Genomic DNA, 19682 nt, shown 5'->3' with positions numbered 1-19682 from the left:
TACACAAGAAAATCCCATGACGGATAACATGATCAGGGATAAAAATTCTCCATTAAATGTCACCTGCTTAACCCAGCAGGAAGTACGGCGGCGTCTAAAAATCACTAAAATTGATAAATCCCCAGGCCCGGATGGGATACACCCCCGAGTACTGCAGGAATTAAGCACAGTCATAGATAGACCATTATTTTTAATCTTTAAAGATTCCATAATAACAGGGTCTGTACCACAGGACTGGCGTATAGAAAATGTGGTGCCAATATTCAAAAAGGGGACAAAAACTGAACTTGGAAATTATAGGCCAGTGAGTTTAACTTCAACTGTGGGTAAAATCCTGGAGGGTTTTCTAAGAGATACTATACTGGAGTATCTGGAGAAGAATAAACTTATGACCCAATATCAACATGGGTTTACAAGGGACCGTTCCTGTCAGACTAATCTGATAAGCTTTTATGAAGAGGTAAGTTCCGGACTGGACCAAGGGAGTGCAGTGGACGTGGTGTACATGGACTTTTCAAAAGCTTTTGATACGGTGCCACACAAAAGGTTGATTCATAAAATGGGAACAATGGGGATAGGGGAAAATATGTGTAGGTGGGTTAAGAGCTGGCTCAGGGATAGGAAACAAAGGGTGGTTATTAATGGAGCACACTCGGACTGGGTCACGGTTAGCAGTGGGGTACCACAGGGGTCAGTTTTGGGCCCGCTTCTTTTTAACATATTTATTAATGACCTTGAAGGGGACATAGAGAGTAGAATTTCAATATTTGCAGATGACACTAAACTCTGCAGGGTAATCAATACAGAGGAGGACAATTTTATATTACAGGAGGATTTATGTAAACTAGAAGCTTGGGCTGATAAATGGCAAATGAGCTTTAATGGGGATAAATGTAAGTTCATGCACTTGGGTAGAACGAACAAGATGTATAATTATGTGCTTAATTGTAAACCACTGGGCAAAACTGTCACTGAAAAAGACCTTGGTGTATGGGTGGACGACAAACTCACATTTAGTGGCCAGTGTCAGGCAGCTGCTGCAAAGGCAAATAAAATAATGGGATGCATTAAAAGAGGCATAGATGCTCAGGAGGAGAACATAATTTTACCTCTATATAAGTCACTAGTGCGACCACACTTAGAATACTGTGTACAGTTCTCGTCTCCAGTGTATAAGAAAGACGTAGCTGAACTGGAGCGGGTGCAGAGAAGAGCGACCAGGGTTATTAGGGAACTGGGGGGTCTGCAATACCAAGACAGGTTATTACACTTGGGGTTATTTAGTTTGGAGAATCGAAGGCTTAGGGGTGATCTTATTACAATGTATAAATATATGCGGGGACAATACCAAGACCTTTCTAATGATCTTTTTACTCTTAGACCTGTGACGGGGACAAGGGGGCATCATCTACGTCTGGAAGAAAGAAGGTTTAAGCATACTCACAGACGCGGATTCTTTACTGTAAGAGCAGTGAGACTATGGAACTCTCTGCCATATGATGTTGTAATGAGTGATTCCCTACTAAAATTTAAGAGGGGACTGGATGCCTTTCTTGAAAAGTATAATATTACAGGGTATATACACTAGTCTCCTTAGTGTTGCGTTGATCCAGGAAGCTAGTCTGATTGCCACATGTGGAGTCGGGAAGGAATTTTTTTCCCCAATGTGAAGCTTACTGTTTGCCACATGGGTTTTTTTTGCCTTCCTCTGGATCAACATGTTAGGGCAAGTTAGGATAGGATATGGGTTGAACTAGACGGACTTAAAGTCTCCCTTCAATCTTAATTACTATGTTACTATGTTACATCTCCATGTCCCGTCTGCTCATCATACAGCACCACTATCATAGCCAAAATAATAATAAAACCATTAATGGAAACGCAATGATTTACCGAACTGTGACCAAATTTTACCAGCTTGAGTAAAAATGTTCGTGAAAGCGAACATGAATCCGAATGTGCTAGGGGTATTAGACTACAGGGGTCTAAATACAAACGTATGTCACAGTTTTCTCATTTATTCAGAAAATTATGTATCACTTCACAAATATTTGCTACTTTGCGTTGCGTTGGTTTATCATATAAAATCCCAATAAAATACATTTAAGTTTGTGGGTGTGTTGGCAGCGGATTATTCAGGATACTCTCCAAGCGTGTGACAGCAGAGCTTCTTTATTCAGGAACAATCAGGAACAATATATGATTAGCTTAATAGATCAGGAATAAATCATTTGTGTGTCTCTATCTGTGCAGCATCTACAGCAGGCTGCTTCTCTCAGACACAGGAAAAACAGGAAATACTGTACTCTCCCTGTGTGAACCTCTGGGAGTTTTTTTTTTTGCTCTAACTTTATGAACAGCATACACATCTAGCAACTAAACACTCATAGACAGGAATGGAGTTGTTGCACCAAACATATTCCAACAGAGTGTAACGTGGAAAAGCTCACTGGGTATGAACACTTTTTGAATGAACTGCACAATCAGATACAAAGGCACATTTTGACTTGGGCCTCCTCTGAAAACCATAACCAAGCATGCTTACTACTGGTGAAATTCTTTGCAGCTTTTTCTTGCAAATTTCATATCATTGAAGAAATAGCGTCAGACATGTCCAGAATTTTCAGAAGTTAATGCTTATATGTCACATTGTAACCCACCCCAAAAATGTAAAAATGGCTTTTGTTAATATCTGCAAACGCTACATACGGTAACCTTGCACGTATCTGTAAATGGACAAATATATATTTTTTTAATCCCAAAAAACAATTGTATTTTAAATGTACAGCATTCAGAATACAAAATGTCAGCAAGTATACAGTCATTTAATAGGGTTCTATAATTGATAGCTTGCAGATCACTTGTACAAGTTCCTGGAAAATTACACACTTTCCTTTCAGTGTAACAGAGAGCATTTCTCTACTAATGGAAGAGTATTAATAGTTCCGTAATAACAATTGTAATTACAGATGAAGGAACAGTAGATGGGTTACATTAGGACCTCGAGGTCCCTACATCAGAATCCTGTTAAGTATTATGATTATTCTTATTTATATGAGGCAGGTAAAGGGGCACTGTTTCACCGCTGACAACAAATGGCCTTTGTTCATCATCCATTATTTAATGCCACTCAATCCAATGTGCAATTCTACTAACAAGAGTGTCGCTTAGAAGGTCAAACAATTTCTTACTTTCTTACAGGTAAGGAAAATGATATTTGCATGGGGGCTGAATATTGCTAGCAAATAGCTCGGAACATTTCAATAGAAAACATAATTCTAAGAAATATATAGAAGAATATTTTTTACAAAATTACCTTTCTTATTTTTTGTCTAGTCTGTTATGTATTTCATTTGATTTCCTGAGCTGTGAATTTCCAGCATTTTATATGCATTTCTTTGTCTCCTCTAAGTCCTCATCTGTATTTTGTCGGAAGGATTTTGGGCATGTTGCTGATCACATCAGACTTTTGGATCATTCTTTTCTGCTGTGGTCAGTTTATTCTGTCTCTTGTCCAGAATGACTTTTATCAATGGGAGCCACAATGTCTGCTGCTGGAAATTATATCAAATGATAAAATATGTGATTCCTCAGCTTTATGATAAATCAGTAGGTTCTCAGGAATTGTCAAGCTAGGTGGAACGAAAGTTTATGATATTGATTGTTTTCTGCATTAATTTTGCATTCAGTTACAATATTTTTCTTTAATTCATCACCAGACTTGTCACCGGTATTTTATGCCATATTGCTTACTATGCCTTTAGAATGGTATTCTATTTACAGTGCATGGGCTTTCTTTAAAGGCATAGTTCAATAAACGTACAGTGGGTATAGAAAGTATTCAGACCCCTTAAAATTTTTCAGTCTTTTCTCTTTGCAGCCATTTGGTAAATTCAAAAAAATTCATTTTTTCTCATTAATATACACTCTGCATCCCATCTTGACTGAAAAAGACTGAAATGTAGAATTTTTTGCAAATTTAATGAAAAAGAAAAACTGAAGTATCACATGGTCATAAGTAATCAGACCCTTTGCTCAGTATTGAGTAGAAGCCTCCTTTAGAGCTAGTACAGCCATGAGTCTTCTTGGGAAGAATGCAACAAAATTTTCACACCTTGATTTGCGGATCCTCTGCCATTCTTCTTTGCAGATCCTCTCCAGTTCCATCAGGTTGGATGGTGAACGTTGGTGGACAGCCATTTTCAGGTCTCTCCAGAGATGCTCATTTGGGTTTAGGTCAGGGCTCTGGCTGGGCCAGTCAAGAATGGTCACAGAGTTGTTCTGAAGCAACATCTTTGTTAGTTTAGCTGTGTGGTTAGGATCATTGTCTTGTTGGAAGTTGAACCTTCCACCAAGTCTGAGGTCCAGAGCACTCTGGAAGTAGTTTTCATCCAGGATATCTCTGTACTTGGCTGCATTTATGTTACCTTCAATTGTCACAAATTGTCCTGTCCCTGCAGCTGAAAAAAAACCCCCATAGCATGATGCTGCCACCACCATGTTTCACTGTTGGGATTGTATTGGGCAGGTGATGAGCAGTGCCTGGTTTTCTGCACACATATCGCTTAGAATTATCACCAAAAACTTCTATTTTCGAGTCATCAGACCAGAGAATCATATTTATCATAGTCTGGGAGTCCTTCGTGTGTTTTTTAGCAAATTCTGTGCGGGCTTTCAAATGTCTTGCACTGAGGAGAAGCTTCCATCAGGCCACTCTGCCATAAAGGCCCGACTCATGAAGGGTTGAAGTGATGTTGACTTTGAGGAACTTTCTCCCATCTCCCTACTGCATCTCTGGAACTCAGCCACAGTGATCTTGGGGTTCTTCTTTACCTTTCTCACCAAGGCTCTTCTCCCAAGATTGCTCAGTTTGGCTTCACGGCCAGGTCTAGGATGACTTCTGATGGTCCGAAGCTTCTTCCATTTAAGGATTATGGAGGCCACTGTGCTCTTAGAAACCTTGAGTACTGCAGAAATTATTTTGTAACCTTGGCCAAATCTCTGCCTTGCCACAATTCTGTCTTTGAGCTCCTTGGCCAGTTCCTTTGACCTCATGACTCTCATTTGGTCTGACATGCACTGTGAGCTGTGAGGTCTTATATAGACAGGTGTGTGCCTTTACAAATCAAGTCCTATCAGTTTAATTTAACACAGCTGGACTCCAATGAAGGAGTAGAACCATCTCAAGTAGGATCACAAGGAAATGGACAGCATGTGACTTAAATATGTGTCTGAGCAAAGGGTCTGAATACTTATCACCATGTAATATTTCAGTTTTTTTTTTTTAATAAATTTGCAAAAATGTCTACATTTCCACAGCACTTTATAGACATTGTCATCACTGTCCCCATTGGAGCTCACAATCTAAATTCCCTATCAGTAAGTCTTTAGATTGAGAACGGAAACCCACGCAAACATGGGAAGAACATACAAGCTCTTTGCAGCTTTTTTTGTCATTGATGGCATTTGAAACCAAGACTACAGCCTTTGAAAGCCACAGTGCTAACCTTTGAACCCCTGGGCCTACCATTTACCGATTGTTTCCTCCTTACCTTTTCTCTTAGCTTCACATATCCCAAGATATATAGTTTGAGATTAACAGCTATGAAACAAAAATGATTTTGCATTATTTGAGAGATTATTGTCAAGAGATGTTTATGCTATTTATGGCCAGCCGGTGGTTGTGGTGTGTACTGCAGCCTGTCAAGGGATGTGCTACCAATATTATATTGAATTTTGGATTGTAGACATATTAATACTTAAGAAACAAACAAGTTACAACTCTGTCCATGTAATTTACCAACATAGAAATCTTGACAAGTAGGGGTCATCCTCATAACCTGTATCATATACTTGGCTAAATTATATTACAAATTTCTAGAAAAAAGGGCTGTCTATGTACAAACATGCCGTTTACTCCAGAGTTAAAAACCTTATTTGCACCTATATTGGTTAACTTGAATATGGGAATCCCTCTATTAGATCTGAAGTCACTGATCCGGATGTTTAAAAATTGTTTATCTTAACCTAATTTCCTTAAAGAGAACGTATCAGGATGATATTCCGAGCCTTATAGCCAGGAAGCCGCCAGGACAATTTTGCTATAAATGGTTCAGATCATAGAATAACAATATAAATTATACCTGTCTTTTAGTAATCCAATGTGGTAGTGCTGAGAAATCTTTGAAGCCACATGAAAATTAGCCTAGAATTACATAGGAGGCCGATCATTGTACTTCCAGGCTAATTCTTAGGCTTGATTTCACAATGCTGACACCCTCGATTACTAAAAGAAAGGTCTCTTTTTAGTATTCTTCTACCACTTATACCGCGATACCACTAACTTTATTAGTAAAATCATCCCGACAGGTTCCTTAACCTGCCCAGTACAATATGCTTTGCTGGCTGAATGTCTTGGTATGTAATAGGATCCTTCCATAATATTATATCTATACATTTCCTAGATCTTCAAACCCAACTAAAAATACACTAAAAAGGTAAAAAACTTAATTGTAAGAAAAAAAAAAGTACAGTATTTAAATATCTAAGTAAGTAACCAAATACAACATCATTATCTACTATGTAAAATATCTTAATCTGCTTTCTTTTAATAAAATTATTTACTGTTGAGTGAATTATAGAATTGTATTCTAAAAAATTTGTGATGAGCATTTTGCATCTATTAAACATGTAATCATACAAGAATGAAAATGTCTGTTGCAATTAATCTTCTTTATCTCTTCCTGAGGATACGATGCTGTTTGTAGCACTACAAGTATTACTATGCACTCCCCGAACCTTTGCCATATTGAGCCTCACATCTAAACCAATCTTTACAATGGAATTCCTGAATGGTACTGAAGTTGAAGAGCCCAAACAGACATTTACTGTTCCGCTTGATCTAGACCTCGAAAATGTTGAAACTGATCCAGTAACAGGTGGAGGGACTCAAAATTCCCAGGGTGCTGTAACATCAACTGTGACCCCTGCTTTAAGCAACGTGACAGATGGAGGGGAGGACAATACTAGACTTCCAGAACTATCTACGAGTATTGACCCCAAGCAACCAATTACTTTGGATGTATTCAACATGGCCAGCACTGTTCCTGCAGTAGGTAGCTCTTCCAAAGAGACTGGGGACAATGGCACCTTAATCCCATTACTAGACACTAACAAAGCCTATCCATTTGATGAACAGCTAGATTCTGTCTTGGATATACCAATGGAAAACGGTACGGAAGGAAAACAGTGTTTCTGTAATATCCCCGGACCTGCAGGACAAAAGGGAGATAAAGGTGACACAGGGGATCCAGGTAATGTTACCTGTTAATGGCATCATGTATCATGCCTCAATAGTCTATGAGAGATAAGTAGTATGTTACAGTCATTTGATCACATGGGAATTTTCTGTAGGTTATATGTCAGAGGGACATCTAGAAAATGGATTAAAGGGCTAGTGTTGGTGTATTTACATTACAGACATTAAAGTTAGAAATCCTAAACTGAGCCGTATGGCTTTTTTTTTAGATAAAGCATTGGCTGTACAATACTGTTGTCGGAGAATTTAGTTTCACAAATGTAGGAAAGCTGAGATTGTTATTTCGTGCAACTCCTTGAGTTATCTATGGATTTTAATAAGTTATTGGCTAATCCTATACTATTATAACTGGTAAAGGTAAGATGTTGATTCAATGCTGCAGATTGAAGGAGTTAAATTACATATAGGACTGCTACATCCACAAAAACCCAGAAGGACTATTGTTCAAATAATATTAATTGTCCTTAAAATACTTCGAATTTTGGTTCTCTTTTAGGGATGTGTTGCCCTTTCAAAGGCTCAGCACCCTTATCCACCATCTTAATTTAATGGCAAAGTTGTGAAGGCCCTATTTTTTCTTTTTTTGTATTAAGGGCCCGTTGCACATAGCGATATCGCTGTAACGTCACTGATTTTTTGACGTAGCAGCGATATTGCTAGCGATATCGCTACATGTGACACTTACCGCCGACCGGCTCCCCCGCGATGATCGCTGATCGTGCGAGAATGGCCTGGGCCATTTCTCGTTGGCCGATTCCTGCTGGGCTTCCTGTGGCGCTGACGAGAGACGCGTGGACGTGGGCGGGAGGACGTCAGGATCGCCTCATCTGACAGGTAAGTAGCGACCCCCGACCCCTGCTATGTCGCTGGTGAGATCTGCCTGTGTGGCAGCTCACTAGCGACCACTTAGCGATGCACCAGCGATCCATATCGTTGTCGGGATCGCTGGTGCATCGTTAAGTGTAAAGCCCCCGTTACACACTGCGATATCGCTTGCAATATCGCTGTAAAGTCACCGATTTTGTGACGTTGCAGCGATATTGCTAGCGATATCGCTGCATGTGATACTTACCTCCGACCGGCTCCCCCGCTGGTTATCGCTGATCGCGCGAGAAGCTGCTGGATCATTTCTCGTCGTCCACTTCCTGCGGCGCTTCCTGCTGTGATGATGAGCGACGCATGGAGCCGGGCGGGAGGACGCAGGATTGCCGCGTCTGACAGGTAAGTAGCGATCCCCGTCCCCTGCTATGTCACTGGTGAGATCTGCCTGTGTGGCAGCTCACTAGTGACCACCCAGCGATTCACCAGCGATCCTGACCGCGTCATATCGCTGGTCGGGATTGCTGGTGAATCGCTAGGTGTAACGGTACCCTAACGGTACCCTTAATTATCAGGGGTTGTGACCGCCAAAAGGGCTCGGCAACCTTACCTGTTATCCTTTTCACGTCCCATTCAGTTGAGACTGGTTTGGCACATGTTGAGGTAGGACATTTAGTTGACTATGGATCATTCATATTAAAAAGTACACCTTGACATGGTTGGATGACAATGATAAAAGTGCAGACTAAGTCAATTCCCAGGTGATATTGCTCTCCAGGTTGTGTGGGTCTAACTACACTATGTCCACCTGATGTGACCTTCTCCTCTCATATGCCTCCAACTGAAGTAGGATAAAGTATACTTTCCTTAGAAGGACATGCGGAAAGAGGTGGACACATGTAAGTGACTGGAGAATCTGCATCGATATGGCTATCCAGTTTGGCTTCGCTACTCGTACATTAGGTCACACTGAATTACCTGGGGGCACACTATTGGGGAGTAATAACAATAAAAACTTCAGCTCATGATGGAAAAAGCAGCTCTCACACAGCTCCATTGAAGGTAAAATAAAAAAAAGTTACAGGTCACAGAATATTGCAAAGCAAACCTATTTTTTTTTCTACAAATTCTGAATTTTTTAATAACTAAAACATAAAAAAGCCCATAAAAAATACAAGTTTAGCATCACTGTGATCCTGTGGACCGGAGTCCTGCAAATCATTTCTCCCAACTCTAGTGGTATATAACTGAACAATAAAACATATATTTTTATATATTATTAATTTTAAAATATTTAGGGAAAAATGAATTTATTATAACGTATATCAACAGTGAGGAATGCAGACAATGGACTCAGAGAGAATCAGCTTGATTATGCTAAACTCTATCAGAGTGTGAGTAGAGTGTCAACTTACTGAAATCCAATTCTGACACATGCGAGAATCGGAGCACAGGTGCAAAAAAGATGGAGAAAATAATTTCTCCATTGTCTGAGTCCGCATATGTTGGACTGCACTCAGATGTATTCTGAGTGCAGTCCTTTCACACTGACCCATAGAATTGTATAGGTGTGCATCCAATTTCTAGAGCTACTCGCAGTGTATTGCAATTTTTTTTCTCATGAGAAAATCAGAATGAGAAAAGCATAACAGATCAGCCACTGCCCCGTAACATTGGTCCGAGAGCTAACCGGTAAAACATAGGATAGCACTCGTCCATGTTATATGCTCATGTAAGAGTACACATAGCTTTACTTTTTAATTATTCCTTTCTGTTTAAGAAATATTAGCTTGAAATGTTTAGGTTTTAATTTATGCTATAATTCAACTGAGTGTTTCCATAGTTTTGTCAATTGTATACTTCTTCCCCTGTAGGGGGCTGATCTATCATAAACAGGTAATGTCATGCAGGGGAGATAAGAACACACCCTTCTCTCCTCTCTGATCGCTGTAGCTACTATGTAAAGACATAGCAGAGTTGAGTTTTGTATAGTTAAAAATACTTCTATATCTCATTTCTCTGCAGTCAGCTTTGGGGGAGGGTGAGAGCTGACAGCACTGTAGGATTAGATCTGGAAATGTTTGTACTGATACATAATTCAGCTCTGCTATACCTTTACACAGTAGCTGCAGAGTTATGCATCATTACAAATCCTTCCAGGTTTCATCTCACAGTGCTGTCAACTCTGGCCTTTCCCACACTGACTGCTGTGAGATAAGATCTGGAAGTGTTTGTAATGATACATAACTCAGCTCTGTTGTATCTCTACACAGTAGCTGCAAAATTCAATGAGGAAAGGAAGACGTGTTCTTTTCTCCTCTGCATTTTTCTGCCTGTTTGTGATTGGTCATTCTCATGCAGGGTAAAAAGTACAAGCACCTAGAGTTAAATCTTTGGTAACACTGAGTTAAACTATAGCATAAAATATAATCTCAACTTCATAAGCTAATATCTCTGTAATGGAGAAGTGGAATCCATTAATTCATGATGTGGACAATTTAACATGCTTACACAGGTGAAAGGTTCTCCTTAAGTGATTACGTGCATATTACAGATATAGCATTAAAACCATATTCATCGCATTCAAACAGTCCCTCACTACTTTCAAGACCACACTCGCCACAGCTAAACAAACCTACTTCTCATCTCTCATATCCTCCCTGTCTCACAACCCTAAACAGTTATTCAACACCTTCAATTCTCTCCTCCGCCCCCCAGCACCTCCTCCCTCCCCACTCATCTCAGCTGAAGACTTTGCCTCATTTTTCAAGCAGAAAATTGATAACATCAGGGACAGTTTTGGTCAACAACCCCCAGAGCCCTTCCTCCCGACTTCCCAGCCCTCCACCTTCAAAACCAACTTCTCCACCATTACAGAAGATCGACTCTCCACTCTACTCTCAAGATCACATCTCACCACCTGTGCACTCGACCCGATCCCATCCCACTTCATCCCAAACCTCACCACAGTCTTCATCCCAACCCTAACCCATCTCTTCAACCTATCACTAACAACTGGTGTTTTCCCCTCAAGCTTTAAACATGCCTCCATCACACCTATCCTCAAAAAGCCCTCTCTTGACCCATCCTCTGCATCTAGCTATCGCCCTATATCACTTCTCCCATACGCCTCCAAGCTACTGGAACAACACGTCTACCTTGAACTGTCCTCCCATCTCTCTTCTTGCTCCCTCTTCGACCGCTTACAATCTGGCTTCCGGTCACACCACTCCACTGAAACTGCCCTTACTAAGGTCACCAATGACCTCTTAACTGCCAAGAGCAAGCGACACTACTCTGTCCTCCTCCTCCTGGACCTGTCGGCTGCCTTTGACACAGTGGACCATTCCCTATTATTACAGACCCTCTTATCCCTCGGCATCACAGACTTGGCCCTCTCCTGGATCTCATCATACCTAACAGACCGGACATTCAGCGTCTCCCACTCACACACCACCTCCTCACCTCGCCCCCTATCTGTCGGAGTCCCACAAGGTTCAGTCCTAGGGCCCCTGCTGTTCTCTATTTACACCTTTGGCCTGGGACAGCTCATAGAATCTCATGGCTTTCAATATCATCTTTATGCTGATGACACACAGATCTACATCTCTGGACCAGATATCACCTCCCTACTAACCAGAATCCCTCAATGTCTGTCCACTATTTCATCCTTCTTCTCCACTAGATATCTGAAACTCAACATGGACAAAACAGAATTCATCATCTTTCCCCCATCTCACGTGACCCCCCCTACGAACCTATCAATTACAGTAAATGACTGCCCACTCTCCCCAGTCCCACAAGCTCGCTGCCTCGGAGTAATCCTTGATGCTGATCTCTCCTTCAAACCACATATCCAAACCCTTTCCACTTCCTGCCGACTTCAACTCAAAAATATTTCACGCATCCGTTCATTCCTCACCCAAGAATCTGCAAAAACCCTAGTCCATGCCCTCATCATCTCTCGCCTTGACTACTGCAACCTCATGCTCTGCGGCCTCCCCTCAAACACTCTCGCACCCCTCCAATCTATTCTAAACTCTGCTGCCCGGCTAATCCACCTGTCCCCCCGCTATTCCCCAGCTTCTCCCCTCTGTCAATCCCTTCACTGGCTCCCAATTGCCCAGAGACTCCATTACAAAACCCTAACCATGACATACAAAGCCATCCACAACTTGTCTCCTCCATACATCTGTGACCTCGTCTCCCGGTACTTTCCTGCACGCAACCTCCGATCCTCACAAGATCTCCTTCTCTACTCCCCTCTTATCTCCTCTTCCCACAATCGCATACAAGATTTCTCTCGCGCATCACCCCTACTCTGGAACTCTCTACCACAACATATCAGACTCTCACCTACCATCGAAACCTTCAAAAAGAGCCTGAAGACCCACCTCTTCCGACAAGCCTATAACCTGCAGTAACCACCGATCGACCAAACCGCTGCACGACCAGTTCTACCCTCGCCTACTGTATTATCACCCATCCCTTGAAGATTGTGAGCCCTCGCGGGCAGGGTCCTCTCTCCTCCTGTACCAGTTATGACTTGTATTGTTTAAGATTATTGTACTTGTTTTTATGTATACCCCCCTCACATGTAAAGCGCCATGGAATAAATGGCGCTATAACAATAAATAATAATAATATTGAAAATATGAAATACAAGTGCAGTTAATTTATTTTAAGATGGCCTATGTTTATTGAGAAATGTCTTGCAATCAGATACAATAAATATATGTACACATGGTTTTAGAAAACACCGGTAATCTAAGTATATACAGTTTTCATTTTATATTTCCATTTTAGTTTATTAAATTATGCTGTAAAACTATAACTCCCCGCATGTTCAGACATATACAGACTATAAGAGCATGCTGGGCGTTGTGCAGCAAATTGAGCATTACAGATTACAAATCATTGTACTACTTTCTAATGTTAATATTCTCCTCCACAGAAATCTTTTTCAATTATGCCAGTACTAATGACATATTTTCACATCCTTTAGGTGAACCTGGGAAAGTTGGTAAAAGAGGACCTCAAGGATTGGAAGGTGTAAAGGGAAAAAAGGGCCTGGCTGGTTCCAAAGGAGAAAGTGGGATAAAAGGTGACAAAGGGGACATTGGACCAAAAGGTGAACCAGGAACCAGTTGCTCTCTTTGTGAAAAAGGTGAAATAGGAGAACAGGGAGTTTTGGGTAATTATGGTGCCATAGCATTTCAAGGTGCCAAAGGTGAACCTGGTATTAATGGCATAAAAGGTGACAAGGGACCTAAGGGAGATCCTGGTGAAAAGGGATTAAATGGTATAGATGGAGTACCTGGAGTTCCAGGAGAAATTGGACTACAAGGCGCTCTAGGACCTAGAGGCCCTACTGGGCCAAAAGGCGATCGAGGAATGCTGGGACCTATGGGGCCACCAGGCTTCCGTGGACCTGCTGGAATGCCAGGGAGGAAAGGAGATAAAGGACAGAAAGGCGCTCAGTCTGACCATGAGAACATTGCATTTTCTGTGGGTGTCCGAGGACAAAGAAATGTTTTTTCACCTGGACAGCCAATAAGATTTGATAAGGTTTTAATTAATGAAAATAAACCATATAGTGTAAACTCAGGTATATTCGTAGCCAAGATTGAAGGTGTCTACTTTTTCACATATCATATAAATTTATCACATTCATCTCTTAAGATTGGCTTGGTGCACAATGGTAGGATTGTTATACAGACACAAGCCAGGCAATGCGAGCAAAATGTTTGTCAAACCTCCGGATCGGTTCTGCTTCATCTTAGAGAAGATGATGAGATTTGGCTTCGGGTTTTAACTAGTGTCCAAAATAAATTGATTTCTGATGAATCTGACTCGCTTTTCACAGGATTTATACTGTATTCTCTAGAAGATTAGGGCTATAATTTAAGAGATTGAATGTTGTGCTTCAGCATTTTACATTTGAATCATTAAATAATAAAATACATTTAAGCATTTCTGAAGGGTAAAGAAATGAAAAACATTGCCAAGCCTGTCATGTTATGAATTCTTCTGGGTCAGCTTGACCCTGTCATCATCACACAAGTCATGGTTACTTTTCCCAGAATCTAAGTATGAAATTGCATAAAACTAGCCCAATGCACCAATTCATTTATGCAATTTTCAGTATAATTATGTTAAATATTGATGCTCAAATTGCAAAACTGACATAATTATATGATTAAAGTTTATAAATATAAGCATACTCTAATATAAACCTGTGACTAGGCAATTAAAACTGGTAATACAATTAAGGCTGTGGATTTATACATAAAACACCAAGTGGGAAAACCTTTCTGATACTGTACATTTCAATAGAATTTTACATAGCTTAGTTATTGACATGGAAAGATGTTAACGCTATAACTATGATAACTATATAATGCTCATGCATAGACTAAAAATGTGTGTCTTTTAAATGGTTTTACCAAGCTGATCATAAATTTTTGCAGTCAATTTGTGCACACTGTCATGATTCCCCTCTCTTTCAAGCTTGAGAAGTCGTCAATAGTGATGAGCGAACGTGCTCGGATATCGTGCTATCTGAGCATGTTTGGCATGCTTGAAGAATATGTTCGAGTCCCCGCAGCTGCATGATTTGCTGCTGCTAGATAGCTTCAACACATGTGGGGATTGCCTAACAATCAGGCAATCCCAGCATGTGTTGCAGCTGTCTAGCAGCCACTACTCATACAGCTGCAGGGACTTGAACATATTATTTGAGCATGCCCAAGATACTCTGATCACACCCGAGTATGCTCTGATAACACGCTATCCGTCCACATTCGCTCTTCACTATTCGTCAAGTGATTAAAAGCAGTGTCAGGCTGAAGAACACTGAACACACCAGAGGATTTAATTCTTAGGGCCCACCTTTCTCCACCACTCAAGAGCCCCATAGTAGCTGCAAGTTTACACCATAAACTCTCCTGAAGGAGAAGCCAGGGCCCACCTGAGGATTCTCCGGTTCTCTAGTGGGCCAGTCCAACGCTGATTAAAAGTATGTGATTTGCTTGCTTGACTAAGGTGCAGACTTGCTTCACATCCACTTCTCTCAATAGAACATTTTGATAGTCATTACATGAATGCATGTATGCAAATTACACGCTTGTCGCCACTCGAGTTGATAGCACAGCAGAATCCTAACAGTGTGCATATGGCACATTGTCATGATCTGGTAATTTGTAATCAAATATTGTGACTGCAGAAATTTATGTTCAGCTCAGAAAACCTCTTTAAGATCAGTTACATTTAAATTACCTAACAAAGAGAATAATTACTTAATAAATGGGTTTTTCACCCCTGAGGAAATTATCTGCAAGTTCACAGCATTAGTCTCAGCTTGTCAGTTCCTTGTCACCTTGTGAGTTCAGGTAACTTACATGGCTGAGGTCACATGCTAAGAAAGTCTCAGCTTCTTCCCTCAATGTTGTATTGAGAGTAAGAACTGAGACTCTAGATGGCACGTGACTGCAACTAAGCAAACTGCTTACCTGTGGTCAAGTGAAGACCACTGGAACCTGCAAAAATAGTAAAATCCTAGCAATGTGTGTATTACCCACTGCTAGGTTTTGGCAGGCTACAAAGATTGCTGAAAATTACCTCATGGGTTGACAACCACTTTGAGTTGAAATTTGGCCATGGTGTATTATGCTCTGAAAATCTTCAAGAAAAGAATTTGGGTTTGGAATTAAGTAGAAAAATCAGTATAGAAATTCACAACATGATTATTATATAAAAAAAATACAAAGGGTGAAATTGTTTTGCAGAAAAATGTTTGGCAAAATGTACAGTGATTTGTGTCAAAACGTTCTCATCCATGAGCTAATAGCTTGCATTGCCAATTTGGTCACTTGGGAATTTTTTTTATCTACAGTTAAAGCACCACTTCAGCTTTTTTTTATATTGCAGTGATGGAGTGGTACTTCTAATCTAAGGTCCCTTACCCTGGTGTTATACTTACCTGCCGCCATCTTCACTCTTCACCTCCTGTTGATGCCGATCCAGTCAGTGTTCAGCAGATTGTGACCTGCCGGATTCTTTGCTGGAGCAAGTAGGAGGTCATTTTTCAATGTAAGTCTAGGAGAGCCTTGTTCTAGCTCTCATAGACTTACATTGAGCACTTGTCACTGTTACTTCTGACTTCTTGTCAGTCAAACGTGATCACAAGATGGCGCTGTGAGACTGGAGTGGCGTCTATAGAAGGTGCAGATGGCAGAGGGTAAGTATAAGATTAGGGGCAGGGACCTTAGATTCAAAATGTGGTAGGGGGCCAGATTGGGGGGTGGTCCACTGCTTACCATGACCAGATGATGCAAAGACGAGACGGAGGCAGAATTCAGTTGTACCAGATCCGGGTTTATTGACCGTCCTCCTGACGACCTTAGCCATGCCTCACAGTTCCTTTACAGCTCTCCGTTTCCAGGCCCGGGTACCTTTCACCTTTCCTTTAGTCTTGATGACGTCCCTCACGGATCTTTCGCTGGGGCTGTCCTAAACCAATCTACCGCCAGCGCTTCACCTGCCCGAGGTCGTCGTCCAATCGGTACCCCCGGGGCCTCATCTGTCCTGCGGTACGTCGTGTCAGGGCCACCCCCCTGACTGTCTTCTCCTGTCAGTCCCCTGGTCGAGCTCTTCACCGTTCTCAGTCTTCTGTTCTGAGTCTTCCTCTGCTGAGCTCCTCCCGGGACTAACCTAGCCTCTGGAACCCCAACCAGTCCTATTTATCCCTTTTACTCGGGAATTTCCCTCCTGGGTTCCTATCTCCCCGCCCCCATGACTAAGCGATTTCTATAGCCATAAGCTGCTGTCAAATCCTAAACTACGCTCCCCCTGCCATCTTGTCAAATCTAGGTATTGCACTCCCTTTTCTATCTCCCCCAGCTGTCACCTTTCTGCCATTGCCAATCTCCGTCTATTGTGCACAAACCATCCCCTCTTCCCTCAGTCACGTCTGTCCATCAAGTCACCTTCCCCACACTAGCACCAGTCCAGCACTGAAAAACAAACACTGGGGTGGATTTTGGAGATGGATAAATGAACTCTTCTATGTAAACAACCATGCAAACAGCTCATATACACTACATGGGAAAACCTTTGAGACACTTTTTGCAACATTAGGACATCTACATGTTACCCCTAGGGTCTTTTATGACATCCTATTCTAAATCCATAAGCATTAATAAGGAGTTGGTCACCCCTTTGCAGCTAAAACAGCTTTCTGTCTTCTTCTCCCCTGTCCTGTACATGCCCCCCTGCAGTATATCATCCTTCTTTGCCTACCCTGCAGTACCACACCTTACAGCCACAGCGCCATCCTCCAGTATATTTCTCTTACAAGAACCTGTATACAATCCATCCTGCAATATATCCACCTTTCAGCCTCTCTATCCGAAACCCCATCTTGCAGTACATTTCTCCTTTCAGCCCCTATACACTGAGCCGTATCTTGCAGTACATCGTTTCTTAGTTACATGCACACTGCTGCTATGGCATGAGCTCCCACTCTATAATGAAGAAGGATCCCTCCTTTTTATGATATCATTCCTCATGGTACAAGCTCTGTTCAGATATGCTGGGAAAGAGACTGTACTGCACATGATTGACCAGGGCCTCTAGAACTACAGGACGATGGTTCCAGTCGCAACTGTAGGGTTAATAGAGCTTAGAGAACCATCCTTAGAGGGATGAATTGTGAACAATGAGGGAGATTAAAAAATGGGTTACATGGGTGCAAAATTAATAAATATATGTATAGATTATTGTAAGACAACATAGTGATTTTGAGAATAAGCCTTTAGAAGATGAGTCCCAATACTTTTGTCCATTCAGTGTATCTTAGTTTCCAAGACCTAATATAAGTATTGACAAATGGTTATCCACACTTACTATTAATAGTGATAAGCGAGCATGCTCGAATATGGTGTTTTCAGAGCATGCTCGAGTGCTAATAGAGTATCTTCAGCTTGCTTTAATACTATGTTTGAGTAGCTGCGGCTGCATCTTTCGCGGCTATTTGACAGCTGCAAGACATTCAAGGATTGCTTGGTTGTTAGGCAGTTCCTGCATGTGTTGCAGCTGTCGAACAGCCACGGGACATGCAGCCACGGCAACTCGAACATAGAATTCGAGAATGCTGAAGATACTGTATTAGCACTCGATCATGCTCTGATAACACCATATCCGATCATGCTCGCTAATCATTCCTAAAAATCCCTGACCCGCTCCTGATCAGTTGATGATTTGTTCTAATATATTAGACTAGGTAGGATTTTATATTAAAAGTTTCCTTAATCAATCAATAATGACCTTTGCTATTCTCTTTACTGTAATGTTTATATCAGTACAATTACTTATAATATTAATGTATTTGAAGATGTTATTTGTCCACTGTAAGCAATTCTTGGCTGAACATGGCAGTACAAAGCTTTCTCCTTGTCACTGACATCATACTCTAACCTGTACTCATACGCTGTAATAAATTCTTATAGTAATCTCTAAGGTCTATATGAGGTTTGTAGTATCCGAATGTAAAAAATAATCTTTTCCAAAGAAGTATCACAGGGGGTAGGTTAAACAAAGTCGGTGGCGTGGCAGCCATGTGGATCTGGTCCTGCTAGAAGCAAACAAGATAACCAGCATGCAGGAGAGCACATGTGCAGCTTATCTCTCCTGACCAGAAGACTTCACTACTTTGTGGAGGAGATTATGTGGAGAAAGATGTCCCTTCAGCATGGACTCGCATGTAAAATTATGCTGGGAGCAGTAGTGCTTGCTCCCTCAGGCAGCTTGAACTGCCGAGAACTGAAAGTTACCTCAGGAAGTGTGAGAGTCCTGAGCTGGAAGTTACCTCAGGAAGTCTGTGTGAGCCCTGAGCTGGGAGGTTCCTCCCATACATTTCTATGGCAGCTTGTTGTGAAGAGAGTAATCACTTAGCTTTCATATACACATTGGCCAGTAGATGGCAGCAAAGCACTTTTATGAGTCGTCGATATACAATGCAATGTATTACATTTTCTAACTCTCAGTGCACAAGCTAATTCTGGCACAATGGAACAAATCTACTGCCACACGACAACTGCCTCATTCAGCAGCAGTAGAACGGGTACTGAGATACCACAAAGTGATATTTTGATCTTTTAGTGATATTGCTTTTGATGCCGATGATCCTCTATGCGTGGGTTTCTTTTCATCTGATAAAGTCAATGTCATGTATACAATAAATGCTATAAAAATATTTTGAGCTCATAAATCATATTAGAAAAATCTGAGAGATAGTGCTCATTAATGAACCAAGTAGCAAATATTTCTGTTCCTTTTTTGGTAACTTTTGCACCTGGCTTTTAATATCTTGCATTAGTAAATTCTGATTTATCACATAAACATGGCAGCTGGTAAAAAGAGTGTGAATATAATGTTTTGTCTTTTTTTATTAAAAGAATTGAATGCACTTGAGATGCACTCAACTCCATAATAATTGAGAGTGGGAGGTGATGAAGAGCAGTAATTGGCCCTGGTAACTGGACAG

At 41.2% G+C, this 19682-nt stretch overlaps 1 protein-coding gene across 1 annotated transcript; it reads left to right on the top strand.

The window, feature by feature from the left end:
• Window positions 1–3089: 3089 nt before the first annotated feature.
• LOC141092617 (uncharacterized) lies at window positions 3090–18137 on the top strand. Its single transcript, XM_073578949.1, has 3 exons — window positions 3090–3201; window positions 6749–7313; window positions 13143–18137. Exons 2-3 carry the CDS (start codon window positions 6755–6757, stop codon window positions 14030–14032), a joined length of 1449 nt encoding a protein of 482 aa, XP_073435050.1. The 5' UTR covers window positions 3090–3201; window positions 6749–6754; the 3' UTR covers window positions 14033–18137.
• The last annotated feature ends 1545 nt before the right edge of the window (window positions 18138–19682 follow it).

The sequence above is a fragment of the Dendrobates tinctorius genome, unplaced genomic scaffold (genome assembly GCF_039654945.1).
Source record: "Dendrobates tinctorius isolate UK_male_01 unplaced genomic scaffold, ASM3965494v1 ptg000060l, whole genome shotgun sequence".
NCBI classification, from domain to species: Eukaryota; Metazoa; Chordata; class Amphibia; order Anura; family Dendrobatidae; genus Dendrobates; species Dendrobates tinctorius.
Note: the sequence above shows the minus strand (reverse complement) of the source record. Positions and strands in the feature narration are given on the sequence as shown.

What these genes read in the sequence shown, in the direction of transcription:
- LOC141092617 (XM_073578949.1), top strand. Translation starts at nt 6,755, where the DNA reads ATGCTGTTTGTAGCACTACAAGTATTACTATGCACTCCCCGAACCTTT. An exon ending in AGGTGACACAGGGGATCCAG is followed by an intron (nt 7,314 to 13,142) that starts GTAATGTTACCT and finishes CACATCCTTTAG; the next exon opens with GTGAACCTGGGAAAGTTGGT.